Source organism: Sciurus vulgaris (assembly GCF_902686455.1).
Source record: "Sciurus vulgaris genome assembly, chromosome: 2".
NCBI lineage: Eukaryota > Metazoa > Chordata > Mammalia > Rodentia > Sciuridae > Sciurus > Sciurus vulgaris.
Window position 1 is genome coordinate 24,941,003 of NC_136462.1, and position 23,569 is coordinate 24,964,571.

A 23,569-nucleotide genomic window follows, 5' to 3' on the forward strand; every position below is an offset into this window, starting at 1 on the left:
CAGGCTGCAGTGTGAAGTTGGAGTTTGGGAAAGAGACTCTGAGATCTAGTTTTGTGCATGTGAAAATTTTTTTGCAAGTTGGGAGAGTGCCAACAGAGTTTGGGTCAAGAGAGGAAGTGAACTCCTGTGGGACTGAACGAAGATTTGAAGTGACCCCAGCATTCTCAGAGAACTCCTTAGCTGGGAGGCTGAGATGGGGGCTGATTCTTTATAAATACCTACAGTCTACCATCCATCATTCATTGGATATGGACCACTTCCAGGAAGGGCTGGACTTTGGACAAAGTGGTTTCTTTAGTCAGGGCAGTTCTTGGTTAAAGACTCAGTCAAGGACCATGAGTCAACACTCTTGGCAGTTGGGTAATGGTCACCTTTGAACTACAGGAATGATCTGGGTGCTATTCAAGTGTTAAATCATGTGGATATATTATTTAGCTAAAATATTAAATCATAAAATTAATTCATTCTTATTGTTTAGATGACAAGAAGTATATACTAAAAGCTACACATACAGATTCTAGGTACAAATTACCTAGACATACAACTTTGAGTGATAAGACCAGGACTTAAGATCAGATTGACCCATCTGTAAAGCTCACCTGGTTGTGTAAGGCCCAATCTCAATTCTTCCTGTATAAACATCCAATGAGAGAGTAATCTCAACTCACTAAAATATTTGCAATAAACATTGCAAACTTAGTCCTCAAAACTAAAATATGTTTGAAGTGCAACTACTTTGTTGTAATGTGGTTTAAAGTTGCCATCTTTTTTGGCCAGAATAGACACAGCTTACATTGGAAATTGGTCTTTGTGGAGTAGAAATGAAAGTTCTGATTTGTAACCTTTGCCTGTATAAATATACTGTTGCAACTGCACTAGCTGATCACCATGCAAAATTTGATAAACAAAACAAGACAACAATTAAAAACAAAAAACAAATCTTGGCCTAAAAGTAAGTCTGCTCATATTTAGAAAATGTTTCCACCTGAGCACAATGGCAAACACCTGTGATCCCAGAAACTTGGTAGGCTAAGGCAGGATTCCAAGTGTGAGGCCAGCCCAAAAATTAGTGAGACATTCAACAGCATAACAAGACCCTGTCTCAAAAAAAAAAAAAAAAAAATATATAAAAAGGACTGGGGTATAGCTCAGTGGTAGAGTGCCCCTGGGTTCAATACCCAGTACCACCACCACCAAAAAAAAAAAAAAAAATTTCAAACATACAAACATAACCAGATTTTCTATTCCTTTACGACAAGAAAAGTTTCTATTTCATCCTTTGTTTCTCAAATCCTAGCACTTCAAAGATACCCAAACTTTGTGGAAGAGAATATACACCCCATAAGAAAAAAAAAATTGTCTGTTTTGTTTATTGATATTGCCCAAATGCCTATTCCATACCAGGCACTCAATTAAATCAGATATTCATTAGTTTAATTCAGAATCTAATTAAAATTGAAGTTACATGGAGGTGCCTTGGCTGTAACACCCATAACCTCATAAATTCAAGTTCAGAAGCACTGTATTTTCTAAATCACATTATGGTACTCTCTGTCTAGGCCAATGAATTTACCATTTTATTAGTAGACACATGTGTTGTGATAGCATTCCTATTATGGCCTCATCTTCCCAAACAGGACCACTGCTGTGCAGTCCACTAAATGACAGAACTAGAAATAATTTAGCAATCACCCATTCTTTGAATGAGAAACTGGAGAGAGACACTATGGTTTATACTATACATATAAAGAGAAAAAGAAATACATATATATAGATATATTTTTCAAGAGGTTTGTTCAGAAACTTGAAATCAACCAGAATATGTAGATAATCATATTAAGGGAGCTACAAAGCGAAATTATTCTGTCCTGTCTTTTGCATACGTGGTCTGGATAACATTTGCATAAGCTATATCGTATTGATTCATGCAGAGACTCAATAAAGACAAAAGAACACATGCAAAAATAAATGCCTACAGGGGAAAAAAATAAAAAAACCTAGAAGACACAGATGGAAGCATTCATTATATTTGATTTTAAAATGAAAACAGCAACAATAATAAAGCAAACACACAAATCCCAAAATAAAGGACAATGACAACAACAAAAGCCCCATCCAGGTCAGTTCTCTTTAGTAAAAACAATTTCTCTCTTTGTCCTTGCTCATTTATCCCCCATGAAATCCACTTTGAAATGTCATCCCCTCCCTCTTGCCAATAGATCAAGCATTCCCTAGCAGGAGAGATAGTAGTAAGGAACTAATAATGATAATAATAATAATGAGAAATGGCCCCAGAGATATATTTCATGTGTCTTCCTCTCTCCTTGTCTTTCTTCAACAGAATAGCTTCCCAGCTAGTGGGGCATTAATCATTGGAACAGCAGCTGCAAGATAAAGGCCGGGTGAAATTTCATTGTGCATTATGGTATGAGTTGTGGGTGCATGAATATGTGTCTCTCTCAGTATCTGCAAGGAGGAAGTGGAGAGGCAGTGCAGAAAAATCTGTCATTTTATATATTTATTCTGCTCAAAATGGTCAGGACTGGTTCCCCATTGTTACTGTGGATTAAAATCATTCACATCCCTCTGCTTTCATTGGAGGTCACGTCTCAGAAAGGGGGATAAATATTATGACAAGTTAAGTTCTACCTTCTTTTTTTCCCCATCTGCCTTAGGGGGTATGCAGCAGAGTAAGGGACAGTAAGAAGGGGCATCTGGAACCAGGAGCAGCACTGTCTGATGGGATAAAATTTTGTTTGCTAATCCTTAGTTAAGTATTTGTGCTTTCACTTACATAATACTTTGGATTAACAAGATTTTCTGCCTTGAAGAGCCCTGGACTGAGTTTGGGGAGAATATTTGGATGAGATAGGTAAACAGATGCTATCAGTACCCAGTAAGAAACTGTGTCTATCTACTAGATCATCACTCCATAAAGTGAGCAGCAGGAAATCAATCACCTGGGAGCTTGTGAAAAATGCATGATCTCAGGTTCTACCCAGGCCCGAATCAGAATCTCTGCTAAATAAGATCACCTAGTGATCTGCATAAATGTTCAAGTTTATGAAGTATTATTTTCCATAATGCATGCAAGCACACATGAGTATCCTCTCTCCCTCTCCTACCCTCCGTCTCTTTCTCTTTCTCTCTCACACATACATACATACACACACACACACACACACACACACACACACACACAGGTACACAAAATCAGATGGGGCAAGAGATTGAAGAGGTTGCTTTATGTACACAAGTCAGTCAAATTCCCATCCCACAATTCTCTCTGTGCCTGCTAGGCACCACAAACACGGTGTGCATTTATTTGCCATTTCATCCCTGGATGATGAGAAAATCAAGGAGAACCTTACTTCTACATTTAGCTAATAGAACCTGCCCTCTACACAACCAAAGGCATTAATTAAAGGTTTTAAAAGGAAAGGTTGTCATAACAGCATCAATGTGTTTCTAATTTCTACAATCATTCCAACATGCACCAAAAAGTTATAAAAGCACATCCCACCACTTCTACTGTCTTGTCAAAGATAGAATGGAAATAATCCATCTTGACGTTTGGCTAGCAATGATTGAATTTGAAGTCATTTCCCCATCACATATAAATAGAAAGCAAGGGTTGTATTTTCAGATAAAAGAAATAAAACTAATTCTTGGACTTCAGTTTAAATTAGAATCTTTGACTCTCTTGGATGACTCAAGAAAAATTTATTAAGTAAGTAGTTCATCTTGTACACAGTGGTGATCATTCTGGAGCCCCTCTGACAGCTTTCAACAAAGAGGGGTACAGGGAAAAAATATTTTGAATATCTGTTCATCTCTCTCAACATGAGCCATCCTATCCATGAAATGGGCACAGAGTTCTTATAGAAGTGATTGGAAAGCATCTCTACTTCCTGTCTTCTCTCCTCAACTTTCCCTATCCTTTCCCTTCTCGAATTTAGCCATCCATTTAACTCTCCCTATGTAAGTCACCATGATAAATACTGTTAAAAATAAATTGGATGAAATTAGGATTTACCTTGATTGATTGATTGATTGATTGATTGATTGATTGATGAGAAAAGAAGAGAGGCCTGAGGGAGCTAATTAGAGGCCATATCAGAGGCCACCAGGCTAATTAGCCACAGAATAAAAAAATAAAAATAAAATAAAAATTCGGAGGCAAAACGAATTTAGCAACTAAGTCTTGGATTGCAATCTCATTTTAAATAGCATGCTACTACTGTTGCTGATAATAACCTATTACTGAGTCCCTCCAATTTAAGCTCTTCATTTATGTTATCTTAGCCTATCCTTAAAGCTGGTGTTGTAATAATACCCCACACTTCAGATGATAAAACAGAGCTCCAAAAATGACTTAGCCACACAGTGGTAAGATGAGGATCTACCTAGAGTCCTGGTGTTGAAAACTGCTTTACCCACAAGCTCTCTTCTTCAAACCAGGATACTTCCTCATAACTGTCTTTGTCTACTGAAATGTCAGTAGCATGGACTTCCCTCTTCTGCCTCCTCCCACTGCAGACAAGCTTTTCCCTAGATTACTTTCATTCATTTAAATACATTTCTTTTCTTCATCAAATATGGTTGAGCCCCACTTTGTGGCAGGCATTGTGCCAGACTCTAGATGTTGAGTGAGGAATTCCATGTTTCTCTTCTCACTCCAGTGGTTTCTCATAGCATCTTTCATCTGTGTTCTTTCAAAAGGTCATGAGGAAAATGGAACTATGAGGCCAGTTGAATCACATGGTCATAGCAAGGAATAAGTGGTGTTCATAAAATATGCTCAGATACTAGAGATAAACAAAAGTGTGCTTTGGGGAGGGGGGACTTGGCAGTGAGATTCAGCCTGAGAGGTATGTGAACCAGGTCAAAGAGCTTCAGTTTAATTTTCCATCCATACCAACGAATAGAAGCAGTGGAATAGTAAAATAACTTTCATTTGCCTGTATTTGATGACCAGTTTTTGGAGAATTAAGTTGAGAAAGGAGTGGAAGAGACAAGATTGAAACGGAAAAGTGGGTGATCTTGTCCTTCTAAAAGTGTTTTGAAATGTAAGAGTGCTGGAACCAGTTATTGCTAGTTCTTGGACTAGATTTTGCTAAAACTAAGACTAGGAAAAGAGAAGTCAAGACTGGAAGTCTACCAGAACAATCTTGCCAACCAGAGACAAAATACCTCTGGGACTCCTAATTTTTAAGGTAAGAATTTGAGAGCAGCAAAACCAGCAGTGACCATCCTTACTGGTGAGTCACACCTGGGAATGTGTCCCTGGGAAGCTGGGGGTTTGGGAGCCAGCTTCAGCCTGAAAACACTGAGACATAGGCACTGCCTCTGAAGGTACTGGTGGATTGTTGTCCATTCAGTCCTTTCAACCGATATTGAGTGTTAGTTCATGCTGAGTACTGTTGCAGGCACTGTATAATTAGTGCCTAAAACAAAGATCTTACCATCCTAGAGCTGACAATCCAGTAAAAACAATTAACTAGTAAATAAGCGATGTCATGACAGCTAATGGTAACCTCTGTGTGAGACACCATCGCCAGAGAAGGTGACGAAGAGTTTTATTTCACTGGCGATGGTAGAGGGAGTTCTCACTGAAAGGTGCCATGTGAGCAGAAACCTGGACAAAGTGAGAGAATGAGTCACCTGAATAGCTGGCAAGAGGTGTAACTGGCAGAGAAAAAGGTCCAGTGAAAAAGCACAGGTGAGCTGGCCACGTTCAAGCTGTGTGGGGACTATTCAAGGCACTCCTTTATGCTGTACAACTTAAGGGGTGACTCCAACACTTAGTTTTCAAGATAAGCAATATTTTACTGCAATACTTTAAAATTAACATTAATAAAGAAAAAAAGTATTTTATAAAATCAGTCTTGAGTAAAGACAAGCTATGATCCTATGATGGCCTTTCTTGTTTTATTCTTACTCTGGTTCCAGGTTTATCAGGAAGAGCCAGAAGACCTGTGTGACTGGAGCAGTGGTAAGAAATATGGTCAGAGATACGGCAAGGGCAAGAGTCACAGACCACGTGGTGAGGAAGCTGGCTTTGGACCTGGCTGGAGGTCTGTTGGGCTATCAGAAAAACACCCTGAGCTTTAGAAACATTTGGGGACCGGCACATGTAGGCAGCTAAGAGCTGAACCTACTTCCCTCCAGTTGTTCAGGGGCTTTGAAATAAGATCCAGCACTTTATCAGCAGTTCTAGTAGAAATTCTGTCCTATCAATACCAGAGTCTAATTAGAAGGGCATCTCTTCTACATTGCTGGGAATTTGCAGACTTCCAGCCTGTCTGCCGTCCAGACCTTCTCAGAGGACCCTTTAAATGACTAGACAGAGCTCTGGGAAGTGCCTGTCCCGTCCTCTGAAATAAGGTATTCAAAGGGGATGAAAGGAAGCTACAGTGTGTTTTCTTCACTGGCCTGTCTGTACTGCCAACATGTAAGTCTTTAAGAGATAGGCAAACCCATTGGGCACTCTTTTTTTTTTTTTTTTTTTTTCTTTTTTTATTAGAACTATACAATTCCAGAGAGAAAATGTTACTGGAGAGTCTTAACAGGCAACAAGTAAATTAGAGTCCAATTTCCTTCCCCTGAAATTATTCTCTGAGAGGGGAAAAGAAAGTACCTGTGTGCGGTAAGGAGAAGACGGGAGATATTTCTTGGCTGGCAGCTAAAGTCTAATTAGACTGACAAATCTTCACCGCCTTCCCCAGTTATGAGGCTTGGCAGGAAAGGCACGAGCCCTGGAGCCGCACATTATGTAAGGCTGTTAATCAATATTAGTTGAGCCCTGATCCTAAAAATAAACTTCCCCTGGAGGCTCTGTTGTCTAGTGTTGAAGCAGGGAGTGGAAACTATGTGGATTCATAGTCCCACTTCCCCCAGGCTGGTGGCAGCAGGGAGAAGGTAGAGGGACCCAAAGAGGATAATTCTTTGAGTAAGTGTAACACTTTTGATACAGGGTGATCTACAGTGTGTATATTTGTAAATTCACACACACACACACACACACACACACACACACGGTGGTATATAGCCTGTAATATGGTATTTGAGATAAGGTAGGTTCATCTTGTATCCTAGTCCTAGGCAGTGTGATTATTTAAAGAACCTGGAAAAATATCTAATGTTCCAACCTGGGCCTCAAAATGCCATTGATAACAACACGCTGTAAATCTGAGTGTCATGCATTTTGTTGAACTACATGAAATTGCTGGCATTTGACTATCTTGATCTACACAGAGCAAATTTTACACACTTCAACCTAAGGTATTGTAGGTGTGACAATTTTTTACCACAGCCAATTGCTGTCCCAGAATATGGATGAGTCTCCTATAGAAATCTCTTCTCACTGATGAGTTCAGCCTTCTTATTCAATCTAGGACTCTCAGAGGAGATCCTGGGCCACTGTAGGTTTGTGTGGGTGTCGATGCAGACAAAATTGTTCTTCTCATGCTTGTCCAACCCTATAGGAATGGTGAGGATCTGAATGCTGGGAGGAGCTGCTGGTTCTGGAAGAGTCTTAGACTATGTATTGTTTTTTATCGTCATACTTACTACTGGCAACAAGGCTATGGTGAAGGTATTGTTATTCTCCTTTTACATAAAATGAACAGAGCCCTCAAAAGGCTCATCAGCTTTCCCAGAGACACTCAGCTTGGTAACTAGAAGAACCTGGGGTCTAACCCAGAAATTTGGATGCTAAATTCCATGTTCATTGTTCACTTCTGCATCCTGGGACTGTACCCAGAATAGTGCATAAAAGCAACTTTTTAATAACTTCTCTCATTTTGAAGTCTTTAATGACAAGGCTGAAGTGTGTTCCTTACTGTCCCCAGCCTAAAACTTCCACATGGGTACTGTTCGTAAGCATAAAATATTATTGCTTCCTTATGGAATTTTTGAAAGTGGTTCACATTCAACTGCCACATTTGTAAAGCTTGAGATGAAAATGAAATCTCACAAACTTCTTAGCCTTTCATTTCTACTGTTTGTTAGGATAGTTCTAATCTAGGTTGAGCATCGTGATTCCTTGACAATTTTCTGGCCATACAGCATTGACCAATGTCAAGGTGACTTTGCCAAAGCCCAGCACAGAAAAACAGGGTCACGATCAGTATCCTGGTAATAGCTTATAAACAATTCCAAATGGCGATTTGCACAGAACACACTGAGCTCTTTCTTTGCTGATAACAACTCAGGCTGGAGGCCAAAGATAAGGGAATGCACATTATTCTTGGAACTAGTTTCTTCTTGGCCATTCCTCTCCCTGTGGGAACATTTTGGTTGGCGTGTTTAAAAAAGTGAGTGGGGAAAGACTTTTGTTTCTCACTTTTCCCTTCTCTCTTGAATGAGGACCCAGGAATCTGTGTGTACACTGGGTTGACTTTTCCCATTTTAGAAGCTGATTTATCAAAGTCATTTTAGTTGCCTGCCCAGACTGGACTCTGCTGTAGAGAATGAGCTTGTGCAGTTGCTGGGAATCCCCAGCAGTAAGTCCCATAGAGAATCCTATTCTGCTTATCCCTCTGAGTCCTCCTCTGTTTCGGGGAGGTTTAAGTCAAAACTCTCAAAAACTGTTTTGAGGGACCCCTTGTCCCTCACACACTGCCTCTATGCACTGTCGTTTCTAATCAGACTTGCTCTCTTTCCCAGGAATTGTCATCTCTGACTTTCATAATGTAGCTTCTGATATTTGGTTAATCTGGAATTTGTTCCCTTACTACGTGTCCAGTGTATTCATCCTACAAGGCCCAGGTCCACACCCACCTTATCCATGGAATCTGGTTAGACCATCCCATATACTACTTCTCACCCCCAACACACATAACCAATCATAAGTCACTGCCCCATATTGATGATTATTACCAGCTCCCTTCACCTTCTACAGATTATGAAATCCACGATGAAAAGGGACCTGAATTCCTTTTCTTTGCCATACCCAAACTATGTGCAAATAGATAGATGTCATAATAAATCATATTTTCCAAGGCCTATAGAACTCTATGGTTTGAAAATAGAAGAAAAATTCAAGATTGGTAATGAGGTGTCAGAGAAGTCCACTGCTGATATCATAGACACTTTTGATTTTCCAGGACTAATTTCAGCCTCTAAATTTTACCTTGAGGCTTCTGCAAATCCCTATGTCCCTCAAACATCCTCCAGGCTGAAATACAGCTACTACTGTCAACAGCCCCAATTTATGAGGTAGATTCTTGTTTGACTCAACCACCAAATGTTGAGGATAGAATATAACAACAATGACTAAAACATCTACAGTCCTACTCTGTATGGCATTCTTATATTGAGTCTTTTACTTATATTCATCTCTCTATCTTTACAATGATCAGATGGTATGGACATTGTTCCTCCCCCCATTTTACAATGCAGTCAACTTAGGTGGAAGGCAAATTCTTGCTCTTCTTCCTGTTGAGAAGTGACATTTGTATCTCCTTCCCTGAACCTGTAGAAACCCTGGAAGCAGACCAATAAAGTATGGTATAAGTGACATTGACAGTTACCAGACCCAGGCTAAAAATAACTCGCATCCTCTACTTCCTGACCCTTGAAACACTGTCTAGGCCCTGAGCCACATGAAGGGAGTTTGATTTCTCTGCAGAGGGGGGCCACAAAGATATGGAGAGGCAAAATAGCCCATCCGAGTCCAGCCTTTCCAGTTAATTCACCAGGCATAAGGTATGTGAGGGAAGCCAGATGCACCAGAAGAGAGCAACCATGGAATGCCACCAGTCAACCACATAAGGGTCAGAGAAATTGCCTCATCAAACCTGGCCAAATTTCTGACCCACCAAATTGTGAGATCTAATGACTGATTGTTGTTTTAAGCCACCGAGTTATGGGAAAGTTTGTTTTTTGGCAATAGTTACCTACAACCTGTGACTTGTTCAGGGTTGCTTAACTAATATAAGAATGAATTAGATTTTAAAACCAGGTCATTTGGCTCCACATAAATGCACTGGATCATAAAGCCTTACCAGTAGGGGGGAAAACGTGCAAGCCACCCTAGTTATTCTAGAAAAAAAAATTTTGCCCCAAGCTACTCCCCTTTCAGTTGTTAAATGACTGTAAGGTGGATAATAAACCTGTTTTCATTTCTGTTTATTCAGTACATGTTTACTGAACATGTACTAAAGAATTATCACATACACAGAGACACACACACACACGTCTTGTTTCTCAATGTGTACCTTAATGTTTTTTTTTTCTTTTTTTTTTCTTTTTTTCTGGGAGGACTAAGTGGCATCCTTCTTAGTGTAGGGTTAAGATCAGATGCTTGGACACAAAAGCCATGAGTAATTTATCATAGTCCATGTCATTCACAAGTAATTCTATACTCGTGACTGTAGCAAACTGGAATATCAGAAAGATCAAAGCACCAATTACTTCCTGGAGACTAGGGCATTGAAGAGCTCTATCAGCTTAAAAACTATTTGTTCACATTCTCACACATTTAAGAGCAGCACAGAAAGCACTTTACAGGTTTCCTTTGATCTGAAATCAACACTGGGCAAGGCCCACCAGAAATGAACTCCTCAAATGAGGTTTTCTTAGTATTAGCTTTAAGGAGGAACCAATGGATTTTGAATAGCCACATTTTTTTTTTTTTTATGTATTTGTAGACTCACATGCTTATTTTTTTTTTTTTCCCAGAAGAGACCCATTTTAGGACAACTTTGCTTTAATAATATTATCAAAGCAAAAGAGGATAGAACAGAGTATCATTTGGAAAATGTTCTGTGATTTCACACACAGATGAAAAATGAATGATGAATCTGGTCAATGTGAAATCCAATCTTCCCTCCTTTTCTTTTTTTTTTTTTTTCTCCTTCTGAAGTGTCTCCGTGAGATCAGAGCTTTATGAGTCCTCTTCATCCAAGAAAATGAGCTGGATCATACAAGAAAATTGAAGTTTTTGGAACTGACTTTCCTCACTCAGAGTCTCCAGAGTCTTCCTGGAATTGTCCTAAACTCTGGATTGATTCCAAGGGCTACTGGTGTCCTCTGTCCCAGCATAGGCTTGATGTGATCTATAGAATAATGCTTAAGACCAGAATAGGCTTGGAGTCAAGGTTTTCAAGTTTTTGTGGAGCACACAGTTGAGTTCTTATGGCTAGTTGGCAAGAACAAAAAAGTCCCAAAGCCTTGGCACAGCATTATTTCCTCTAGTTTGCCTTTCCAAAAAATCCCAGGGTTCTTTTGTCCCTCATCCCAGTCTAATCAATTCTTCAAGGCTGTTGGCTTTCCTCCAAGGATATGTGTTTATACACCCTTAAAAACAGAGTGTCAATAGATTTATAACACAATTTTATGGCCTTGGTAGAAGTATAAGGAAAGGCTTGTAGATGTAACTCAATTATTACTGCACTCAAAGGAAAAGACACACACATCAGAGAAAAGCTGTTGAGGGGGCTCTTCCAGATGTCCACTTCCTCCAAGACACTCTTACTCGTAAGAGTTGTGCAATCCACTCTTTGAAATCCACTCTTTCTCCAAAGCGCTGATTTCTTAGTTTGTAGAAAGAGTTTAGGGACTCACCCAGTCTGCTCCCATTTATGTGTTTACGGCAGGAGGGAAAGCCAAAAACCAACAATTACCATGGCTTAGTCCCTGAATCCCTGTGTAAGATTAAATCCTCCTGTGGTCAGTGAAAATTTGGCCTTAAAAAGGACCACAGGATCAGCCATTCCTATGAAGAAAAAGCCATTTGCTCCTCTGCTTCCCACAGAGTTAGCGGAATATATTCTGACAGAAGCAAAACGAGTCTGCCAAGACCTGTGCAAACAGAACTATCCTTTCACCAACAATAAACAGATCTACTCTTGAGCTATAGAGAGTCATAATAGAAATATATATTGCCTTTTATCTTCTTTTCAGTGAGTGGAGTGAGGTGTCAGGAGTTATTGCTTTAATATTGGCAGAGAAGCAGTATTTTTCTCTTTCCAGCATGTGCATAGGTATGCATGCAACAGCATGTGTGATTATAAGACTGTTACTCTTAGCTTTTGGAAAACACATAAAATTGACTGGTAACATCATCAGCATGTACAGCTTCAAATTGTTCCTATGGAGTCAGGTAAGGAGCTATCTGAATTTCTGCTTGATGAAAAGGAAAAAGGAAGAGAACATGTTTATCTCTATCTAGCTTACATATACTTAATTCAGAAAACTGGAAGTTTAATTGATGGTTGACACTAAGTTTACAATGGAAGGGTGATGTCAAAGAGTCAATTGGACTCTTGGATACCATCTTAAAACAGAAACAGAAGGGACAAGTACTGATCTACTGAATTTTCTCCAAACACTAACGAGGCTAGGGGTAATTTTACCACTAGTAATTGGAATGTCTTATTTTATGCCAGAGCACTTAAGGCTAATAACTCGATTAACCTCCTACCCCCTACTAACTAGATTTATGAAATGCCAAGGGAGTCAGCAAAGTATTAAGCTTTAGCTTGGATATAATTACTTTAAAGTGGAAAAACAAAATCCTTACCACAAAACTAAGGACTTCCTGCCTAGCTAAATTCAAACCTTCACATTTTCTAATGTAATTAGTATCTTGGTTAAATATAAAGGAAACAAAATGGACCAAAAAATGACAAGTAATTAATCAAGACTTAATATCAAACACAAAGACTGCATATTATGAGGATTAGTTGAACCTCTAGCTCCAATTGCCCTTGATTTAATGGTACCCATTGGCCCCAATAATGAACAATTCACATTCCAGCAAAGCCATCTGGAGGATGTGAACAGAATTGAGCTAGGATATAGTGTTTTCTATGATCACAAATTTTCCTTTTGCTTTTTTCCCTTTGTGCTATTTGAAAAGAAAAGGTAATAAAATGAAAGAAGGGACTATTTCACACTAGAAGTGTAGTCCATTGCTCATTTTGAATAACAACTTTACCATTTCAGTGAAAAATACAATAGAAATAATAACCTAAGAGTGCCTGAAGACTTTTATAACTTCTTTAGCAGTGACTTCATCTTGTTCTACTCCTGGATCTTATTATTATGAGCATCTGCAGGCATCTTTCCTAAAACATAGCAATTTAATATCTTTAACTATATAGAAAATGGACCACAATAGTAAGATTTCAAAGGCAAAGGTGAAGAAGTGATTAATACTTTGAAGAAGGCTTACCTGAATGCTGGCTGTGGAGCGATTCTTGCGGGTTGTGGTAGTAGCCATTGTGGTGGTGGTTTCCATGACCGTGGTAGACATTTCAGGTGGCATGGAGGTTGTCTGTGTTGTTCCCAAGATGGATGGCACTTCTCCTACCAGTCGGACACTTCCATTGATTTTAATATTAGGGTTGTTCTCAGCTGCCATATTCAGTACTTTCAAACCATCATAATAGAGCCCAGAGAGTTGACCTTGGAAGAGGCGTCCTTTGTCCTTTCCGCCAATGGCTATTTGCGCCTGGGTGTTGAAGATGGTTAACTGCCGGCCTAGTGGGTTGGGTGGAGGAAACATTATTATTCCCATACATTTTCCCTTCTTACCTTGCCTGGTCTGAATAGATCAGGCATAAAACAGGCTTCCTTCAGCAACTAAAGGGGGAAAATGGATAACAAAATTCAATATCAGGATTGGCAAGTAACATTTTATTACAGTTATCTCTTCCACTGTCTAGCTGAAAATCCTGAATAATTGGGTATTTATTTATTTTTTTATTTGAAGGATGAAGAAATCTTGGTTCAATACTGAGAGGTATGTCAGTCTTCTTGAGTATGTAATTGTGGATAACATAAATATTCAAATCAGGTCATGGTCAGAAAAATTTGTAGGTGCCTACCATTTGATTTAAGGTAAAAATTAACATGACAACAAAAAGTTATATATGGCAAATAAAACTCAGTGAGGTAACTGGGAGCAATGAATTAAAATCCTTGATCTGATAATAAAATTAAATTGAAATTAAATGGATTTATTGCATCCTTACAAAATGGACATTCTAGTTGCCCAATACATGATTTCCTATAAATTTTCATAGTGAGTAATATCCTACCCATATTTTTTTGTTTAACAATATCATGGCAGATACATTTCTATATCTACTAAAATTTTTATGGGGAAGGAGTATGGCCATAGAACTAAATCATTTCCTAAAATATAGAAAATAAGTAGACACTAGTAAAGTTCCTCAACTTTAGAATCAATTAATTTTAAAAAGGGTATTTGAAAAGGTATTATGAAGAAAACAATTCATAAAACTCCTTAAGTGACATAGAGATATGTTAATGAGCTGAAGAATAGCTGTTATTCACCTTATTTGGAGTTTCTATTTGGGGACCACTTATAATTCTGTTAATAAAAAACTATTAGAATGAAATCATTGTAGAATAGTTTGGAATCATGGAATTCAACAAATCTTACTTGCGGCTATTTCTATTTATTTCAAAAAAATTGTCTCAAATAGATCTTTCCTAGGGAAAAAAAAAGTTTTTGAGAACTCGGTGTAATTTATCATGACAGCAACATGCTAAGGCTTTTGTGTATTTCTTTAGACTGCTTCCTTCTGCTTTTTCATATGGAAAGAGGGAAAAAAAAGATACTTGTTAATGGAATTAGATATATCCCTTCTGAATTTTTCTTCGGTGATCAAACAATGCTCCATTCATTCTTAATATAATCACCTAAATTGTTTTAGTGAAAAATAACTGGAAACAATTATGTTATTCTTGCATGCTTTATAAAAGAAGATGTAGTTTTAAAAGGCTAAGGTTTTGCATAATCTCTAATTTAAAGAATAGCATTATACTTTGATGTTTGGACTCTTCACAGCTACTACTATCACAGGGTTTTAAAGGCTATGCAATGCTTAGCCACACTTGAATTTCTGGTGTATAATGTGAAACACCTTCTTAGGGAGACACTGTACAATGATGTGGGACAAGGAAGAGGCAGAGAAATGTAAGTATGTCTGCCTAGAGGGTACTCTTCAGACAAGAGTCAACTCTGCTCATTGGGGTAACTCATAAGTCCTATTACTCAAGAATCATTTATAAATAATTCCCTTTTAGAAGTTTGGAGAATTGACCAGACAACTTTATTACAATGAGAATATTCCATATTTTATAAAATCTCTGCAGCATAGAAAAGGGATCTGCTGGTCTTCATGATAACAGAATTCTCTGTATCCCAAGGGTGCTATTGGAACAAAGCTAATAGATTTCTATTATGTTCCCACCAATTCCTTCAGTGTCCTGTATACATATGTATCATGCACAATAATAGAGGGTATTGGCCTAGAGTTCACACCTCTTCATGGTTTATTCTTGACAACAGCTTTTCCTAAGAGCCCTAAACTTACCATAGTAGAAATGAAATCATTGGAGGGGAGAAAAAGTAGTACCCCAACCTCTCAAAGGCATGGAACAGTTAAACAGCTAAATGTAATGCATTATAAGAAACTAATAGGAAATTTCTATGGTGAAAATTCAATTTCTTACCCTAGAGAGCCCCAGGGTGTAGTAACTCTTCCATGTATACAGTCATTGTCTGTTCATTCTCTCTCTCTCTTCCTCTCTCACATAAAATCCAGCACTGGTGATTAGTTAGTGGTTGAGTAGCCTTGATCATAGGTACAAGACTTTATATTCTATATTCTTGAAAGTACTTCACAATGATAACCTCTACAATGGTTCTCATCTTACTTTCCTGGAAGTATTCATTCTGCCAGTGCTTACAAATAAGAAGAGAGTCAGAGGAAACTGAAATTCAGTACTGAATTACACTGGCTGGAAAGAATGGATTGCTTTCAGTCCATTTGCTATAGTTCACTCCATAAAGTGGTCTTTGCTCATTTGAGACTGGCCCAAGAATTAGGAAAGGCAAGAAATGATTGGGGATATGAAGATTAAACAGCTGCTTCACTGTTGGCTTTCACTGCTTTCCCAGAGATTTTTGACTAATCTCTTCTCAGAAACCAAGAAGTGTGGGGTGAGGGTGAGCGAGAAGAGGTTGCCTGTACTCTATCCCCTCATGCTATAGGGAAAGTTGGGGTTTCTGCTTACTTATTTGTTTTATGGTCTACTCCTGGCAAGACCTGCTCTTCTTTTGTGTCAAAACTTTTTCCTAGTCCTGTGTACCTTGGGTTAGGACTTAAATAGCAAAGCTAGAAATCCCTAAAGGAAGAGTAGAGCATACTCAGTTTCTTGATGTCCCTTCCTCTGATTGATTTCTCTCTCCCTGCTAAGCAGGAGCTACTGGATAAGTGGGAAACATCATTAATACCCCACCCTATGAAGGACGGGAAGGACTGACAAGAAAGTTTACCTCTTATCATTTGCCCAAGATTTCTTAAAATCCAATGGCAGATCTCATTATATGCATTGTTTTTACTTCCTTTGGCCAATGATTTTTATTAAGTGACCATTTATATACAGACACACATATACACGTGTTCACACACACACACACACACACACACACTCTGGTCTGAGTACTGTGAAATATGATTGCAATATCAATACAGGAGTTACTTTTTGTTTTGTTTCAGGTGCTCATCATCTTGGAAGTCATTAATTGTTACCTAATTCGGACATCAAGTTCACATAGGTTTAAATTAAATCTTTGCACGTCTCCAGTCAGTGTTGCACAAAGACTAATTAATTAAACCTCAGAACACCCTTGGGGAATAGGCAGTATTATTTTTCCTCTCCTCAGATGGGAAATCCGAGACATAAAGAGGTTAACTGGATCGTCTAAGGTCAGAAAGTCAGTCAATAGTAGACAGAGCCGGAAACAGAGTTGGGAATACTATGACCCAAATCTCTTCCCCAATGACAGAAATAACTCCAGAGACATTCCAAGTACTTCCTGAAGTGTCTATCTAATCATCCTATCATCTTTACCCTTCATATTCATTGTCTCTACAAGGTCTTTCAGTATATATTTTCTATCCTTTTGGCAGGGAAGGTTAGCTAGGCAGAGGAAGAGGTAAAGCAATAGAATAAACAGATGTTACTTACCCAAATTAGAAAAATAAGTAATATCAGTGAAAATAACTGATAGGAGAGAACCCCAGTTTTCCAATGAGTCTGTTAATCTTATATGCATACATAAACACATGTTTATTTGATTAAGAAACTAGGGTGCCTCCCTCCTTCCCACTTCAACCACCCCACCCCCATCCCAACCCTCAACTTGGTTATCTGAAGCATCCTTCCAAGTGAAAGCCAACCAATAATGATACTATTATAAGAAAAACTAAAAGTCTACTAGTACTTTATAATGGTTTATACAAATGAAAATGCCTGGCATGCTATTAAACTTAGACTTCAAAAGGCAATGGAGTAAAATAAAATATTATTAACATAAAATTGAAAGAAAAAAAAAAAGTTCTCTCAGGCACATGAGACTCAGACATGCATCCAGTTCTCCCTTCCTTTTGAAAAGTGAGGCAGTCATTGTCTTTAATGTTAAAGGGACTTTATGAGCTGGTGATTACTAAACAAAATTATTTGCTTTTTATAGTTATTCTTAATTTATTTTTAATTAGACCACATTTTTTTTTCAAAACAGGGCCAACAGTTAAGACTTGGTGAGGATTTTCCGTGTTTAAAGGTCTGAGTAGTCCTTGTTCCTTAAGTTGCGTACTATATCATATCCCCAGTTGCTCTTCATATATACGTTCATCAAATCTCTACAAATTTTAAGGGCTCGGTTTAGGTCTTGAGACAGGAGGGCTCAAGCAAAAATAGAATAAATAGCTCCTCAGGGATAAGATGATATTCCTCATTGAAAAAGACTGGTTCATCTCATAACCAAGAGAAGCCACACAGAAAATTCTAACGTGAGTTATAACCGCTGCCCTCTTTTATTAAGAGTGGTTGTTTCCTTCAGCAAATCAGAAACTGCTGTTTTGCCTTTCAGAGTCTGTTCCTTTCCAAGTCGTTGTCTTGACCACTTAAATTTTAGCATAAGACATCCAGGGCACAAGGGTATCACACAACGAAAGTGTAAAGTAACTTTGATTTCTCTTGGTTTCTGTCAGCGACTAGGATGCAAGGGATCTCTTATAAAAAACAAAAAAACAAAAAACAAAAACAAAAAACTTTGCCTCTGCAGGTTTGAATGTAAAGGCAAAATTCAATCTTTTCTTTGTTTAAAAACAAATGTTAAAACACAATGCTTCCCTTATAGCATTTGTTTTAAGCAGTTTAAGCTACGAGAGTGGATCTCTGGTTTTCTGGTTAACCATGCTACAAATAGGAAAGTCAAAACAGCCTCAAGATATGAGTTTAAAAAGTACTTTTGAAATTTCTTTAGAAAGCTTTGGTGTAAGAGGTAATTTAAAACAAATTAACAAATAATGTCATGCAGTGGTTAAATCGTCATAATACATTTCTTTTTTAGAGGTTCCTGAAATTTCTTGTTTGTGGCTGTCATGCTGATAGCAGGCTAGATGTTAGTCCCTTTAACTGTATTTTAATGGCAATGTATTATAGCATGATTTATCAACATATGGCAGGTGGAAGCTGACACAAATTATAATGAAAATTAAAACAGTCATTTATGCAGCAGGCGATTATCATTTAAGGAACATTTATTTGCAGGCTTTAAAAATGAGGGTTTAGAATCAAATGATTTTAAAATGAAAGTTTTAACGACGGTTACCTTTTTCCTGCAGCCACTCCTCTACGGGCCGGTTATATTTGAAGGGGATTTTCTGTTTTACCATTTGGAAGCGTTCATTATCAGTGTTGCCTTTAAAGTTTAAAAAACAGCTTAAAGAACAATCTGAAAAGTCAATAAGGCATTAAAAAAACATCCTAGGTTTTTGTTTCGTTTTATGAAGTTTTTAGCGATAGATATCAATTTATCTTTAGTAGAGGTGGAGTTGAAGTCACTCTGCCCTCGGATGACAGGTTTGGGGTCAGGTTAGTTTCAGCTATGCCGTGCTCCATCATGGTTTGGCAATGTGGCCTGGATTGGGGATCAGTAAGAGGTATGGCTACTTAGGGAAATGGGTTTACCTTTACATTCTCCAGCTCATCCCAACCACTGCACCTTAACCAGGCCAATTTAGGCCCAGGGATCTCTTTGACCTGTAAGTAATTCACCTGCCAGATCAGTGTCACACTGCGATAGGGGACACTCATCCCCTCAGTCACACACTTTGCACTATGACTCTACCATATTCCCCTCTGAAGCCTGGGCTGGTTCCTTCCTCCTTCTCCTCTCAAGCGTCTTCAGCAGCTCTACCCTTTGGCGGAGGGAAGCCAAAGATGACAAAGCAAGCCCTGACGTCTGAGGGAGACGTCTAATTCCATAAAGGACACCCAGGCTTCTCCTCATCTGTGTTAAAGAGGTGGGATAGTAAAGATGACTCTAGATTTCTCTTTGTCCCAGTTCATTACATATTTTCAAAAAAGAGGAACTCCAAAATGAATATCCGGAACTAAAGGGAGTTATAAGTGTAGCAATATAGCTTACGTAGACTTTTAGCACCTATATCTCGTTACTATGAGAGATTTTGATTTGTGTGTTTACCTAGTCGCTCCTCTCTCTTTCCCTTTTTTCTCTCTTCCTCCCTCCATCCCTCCCTCTCTTTTTTTTCTATGAGAGGCTCTTCCTAAACAAACACCCATTCGTAAACCTGTTAGGGACACTTATTCCAAACATGAAATATCTAATTAGTCCTCAAGGCCAAAACATAATGCTTTTAACGGTTAGCATCTCCCCCTCTTCTTTGGTAACTGTTATTGCTACTCCTGGATGGTTTCTTTAATTAGGAGAGACTTGGAGAGCAGTGTTGTGGAGATTCACCCTTAATGAATATGCTTCAAATAGCAAAATAATGAAGCCATGCTTTGGGAACTGTTCTGTCTCATCAGCCAACCTCACATTGATCTAGCAGAAGCTAGGGAATTGTAATCCATCACTTTTGATTCATAGCCCTATATTGGAACTTAGGGAACTCCATTCCAAATTACCAATATTAAAGAATGAAATAAAAATCTCAAAACAGGTGGCTTGGAAACAATTTACAAAGTAGTCGGAAAGCCAGAAAGAATATTAAGTTTTAATATAGCATCAGACCAAATGAGCAGAGACATGCATGGCATTTCAACTGCAGGGCCATCTCTATATGGGAATCATCGGCTGAGAAGATTCCACATGTGACTCACTAGGACCTGCCTTCTGCTTGTGTGTATGGGGAGATTGGATGGAAAAGGGTAGTGATAGTGGGGGATACTGGCTCCTCCTTCATTTCCCCAGTGAACAAATTATTCTAAGATGCTCACTTGTTATCATTATACCCTCAAATTAAAAAAAAAAAAAAGGATCATAGAAGAGGCAACTGTGGATCAGCTTCCAGGTTACATTATGGTATCCTATCTGGCTGGCAAAAAACACATTAACATATTGAAGGAAAACTGCAATGAATAGAATGATCAATTAATAATTCTGACTTGCAGTGGATAATTTGAAGTTTTCCTCAAATATCATTTCTTACAAAAAAAAAAAAAAGGGGGTGGGTGGCAAGGAGGAAAAAAAGAAAGGCAACTTAACCTACTGGTGTTTCACTAGGCCCATAGTGAGAGAAATTAGTTTTACTTGTTAATATAGCTAGTGATTACTGATCATTATAATGGGTCTCCCTGGTAGATCTGGGGACTCAGAATTCTGTTAATTTGAAATAAATTTAGGTAAATTCTTAGAAGTTTTTATAGAAAAGAACCATGCACTTATCTGAAAAGAACCTACATCATGGATTCTTAATTCTATCTCACAGATAATAGATAGTGTAAGGAATGTCATTCACCCTCTGAAGTTTTAGGCACAGTGGAATACTACACTCAAATGGCAATTGGATTGTGCCACGTTCTCCTTGAATAAATTATTTTGCACTGAATTTTCTGTATCTATCTTTTTGGTTATAACATTAAATATAGCCATGATCTTCTTTACTATATTTACTCACTGTGGAATTATCTAGTGAAGTTAACAACAAATATAAAGCTACAAATCATTAGTAACATGCAAGGCAAAATTACAAGTAACCAAAATTCCAATGAAAAAATAAATAAATAAAAAAGTTAGGTTGATTTGTTCCCTTCAAATACATTAGGGCTCTTGGCTCTCTGAAATATAAGTATACTTGCCATCCACTCTTTCTTGAGACATACAGCACCATAGGAAATCATTTTGGAACATGGCACAGACTAGAAAAAGAGTAACTATTTTGATCAATAAGTGATATGGTGTGAGAACAGCATAGCCACAATTCAACCTTTGACCCTTCCAAGAATAAGAGAGTCATTCTTCTCCACCTCAGCTTTAAAGACATTTAGAAAAATATTTTAAGTTCAATACCAGATTGACAGCATCTGGCACTAAGGATAATAGTTGTGAAAGATGGAAGGTCATTTGGAAAACCAAATTGGGTTAAATTGCCACATTAACATTGTTCTTAGTCTCTTTTCATGTTCTTGTTGGTTTTTATTCTAATTTATCTCAAACACTAGTAAGAACTGTTTTAGAAACATGTGCATGAGAATGAGTTCATTTGCCCCGAGCCCCATTCCCTAGATTAATTGAATAGCAAACAACATTCAGCATATGAGAATTCATACAGAGGACTTCTCCAAAAACTGAACAAACCTCATCCAATTCATATATGTTCTTGTTAAATCCTTAATGACATTCATTTGTACATTTCATATGGCAACCAGTGTGAAATTTTAAACAGAGTAAAACCAATTCTTCAACAGAAAATAATGCTGTATTCAAGAAAGAATGACTTTATGAATAGTAATGTCATAATAGCATTAAAAAGAGGCATATGTGTATTACTAATTCAACAAAGAAATGTAATGACTGAAGTTCTTAAATCCACTGAGAGATATTTAAATTGTACAGACATCTTCAAATAGTTCTTAAATTACTTGTATGAATCTGAAATTCACTTACATGGGACTAGATCTTAGAAAACATCTTAGTCACATTATATTCTATTCAAAATGTGTGTGTGTGTGTGTTGTGTTGTGTTTCTGTTTGTTTACTCTGTTCCATTTAAGGCAAGGAATTGAGATTTTTAGCTAGTTGGCTTCCTATGGTCATTCTCATTGGGGTGAGTGGCTTTGCTATCAAGTATTTCACCTCCTGGAGACATGTACTACATGCACTGTTGAGTTATATAATTGTAAACTGCAGAACACTCTGAGTTGCAATTACTAAAGCCCAACTGGTTCATACACCTAGCACCTTTATGCAAAACTACCTCACATTTCCTACATTCAGGCGAATTCATTAAGGATAAAAGGAAAAGGAAATGGAGGAAGAAAGGAAAGAAAAGCAAATTGAACCTTGAATATGTTCCCCAATATACATCAATATATGTGAGAATGTGAAATTTGTTAACAGTCCCAAAGGATTAAAAATTCTTTCAAGTGAAGAACAGAAAATTGCACAAAAAATAACATGCAGAGCATTATTCTTATACATCACCTCATCAGAAGTTATATTAATTTTCTCCAAGTCATAATCAATATAGCAGAAGGGTTAAGACCATAGGATTTAGAGACAAATCTGGTGTTGAGTTCTAACTTTACCATTTACTAGGTGTGTGACCTTGAGCAAGTTATTTAACCTTGGTTTTCCCATTTATCAATCCACCATAGGACTTAATACAGAATAAAAAGAGGATATACAAACCTGAGATATGAAAAATATCCAATTTAATTAAACTATTAACATTAATATGATCAAAGTATCCTAATGATCAAAAGGAAGTGTATTGGTTCCCCAATAGGCTTCCATGTTCACAGAAACTTATCAGGTCTTTGTTCAAGATGACTTTACCCAATTTGGCTTCACGAGATGGTCTAGCAAAGATCAACTGACCACAGAAAATAAAACATCCTAAATATCCTCCAAATCTCCAGTCATTGCTTTTTTTGTATATTTTTTATCCCCTAAGATATACTCAGCTAATTCCATTTCTAAAACAAAGTGGGTTTCTAAAACCATTGGAAATAAAAGAGCAATTCAGGCATTGACAAATGTGATTTCTTGGTCCAGGCACAGGTAATGATGATATACTGCTGCTAGGTTGAGGAAGAGTGGCTTAAAGGTTCTGGCAATTTTCACCAGCCTGACAGAAAATGCTTTTCTGTAAGTGGACTTTTAATGTCATCTGAAATATTGTCAATCATGTGAGCATGCTAACAGGAATATTACAACAACAATTACCTGTCCAAAATTAATGCCAGAGGTATTTTTTCATTTTGTTTTGAGTCCTGGAATAGAAGAAGGAAAAGTTTTCTCTATTGCTTTCTGGACATTAAAAAATGAGAGTGTGAGTTTAATGAACAATGAGAGACCAAATGCTATGTACTAGAGCCAGAGGCAAGAGGAAATCGATGTGAGTAGGCTCAAGTCATAGGGCAGGCCACAGGTTCTTGTCATGCTTTTGTCCTGAAGGAACACTTTGTGAGTTTCAAAGCAAAGGCATGACAGTAAAGAAGTGGAACCGGGGAAATTCTCTGAGCTTCACTCTGGACACATTCTTTACAC

At 37.8% G+C, this 23,569-nt stretch overlaps 1 protein-coding gene across 23 annotated transcripts in view; it reads right to left on the reverse strand.

Moving 5' to 3' along the window:
* Positions 1 to 23,569, reverse strand: part of NRXN3 (neurexin 3) — a 1,486,572-nt gene that overhangs the window by 128,020 nt on the left and 1,334,983 nt on the right. For 22 of the 23 annotated variants that reach the window (XR_013761785.1, XR_013761786.1, XM_079126730.1 and 19 more), the window contains 2 exons: positions 18,665 to 18,754; positions 13,184 to 13,491 (listed from right to left, as the gene is read on the reverse strand). Coding sequence is in view for 21 of the 23 variants with exons in the window: in XM_079126730.1 (XP_078982856.1) it covers positions 13,184 to 13,491; positions 18,665 to 18,754 (398 nt within the window). In the remaining 2 variants the exon portion in view is untranslated. Of the gene's footprint in view, positions 1 to 10,838; positions 11,577 to 13,183; positions 13,492 to 18,664; positions 18,755 to 23,569 lie in introns of those variants that run through there. The other variant, XM_079126723.1, reaches the window with a different exon arrangement.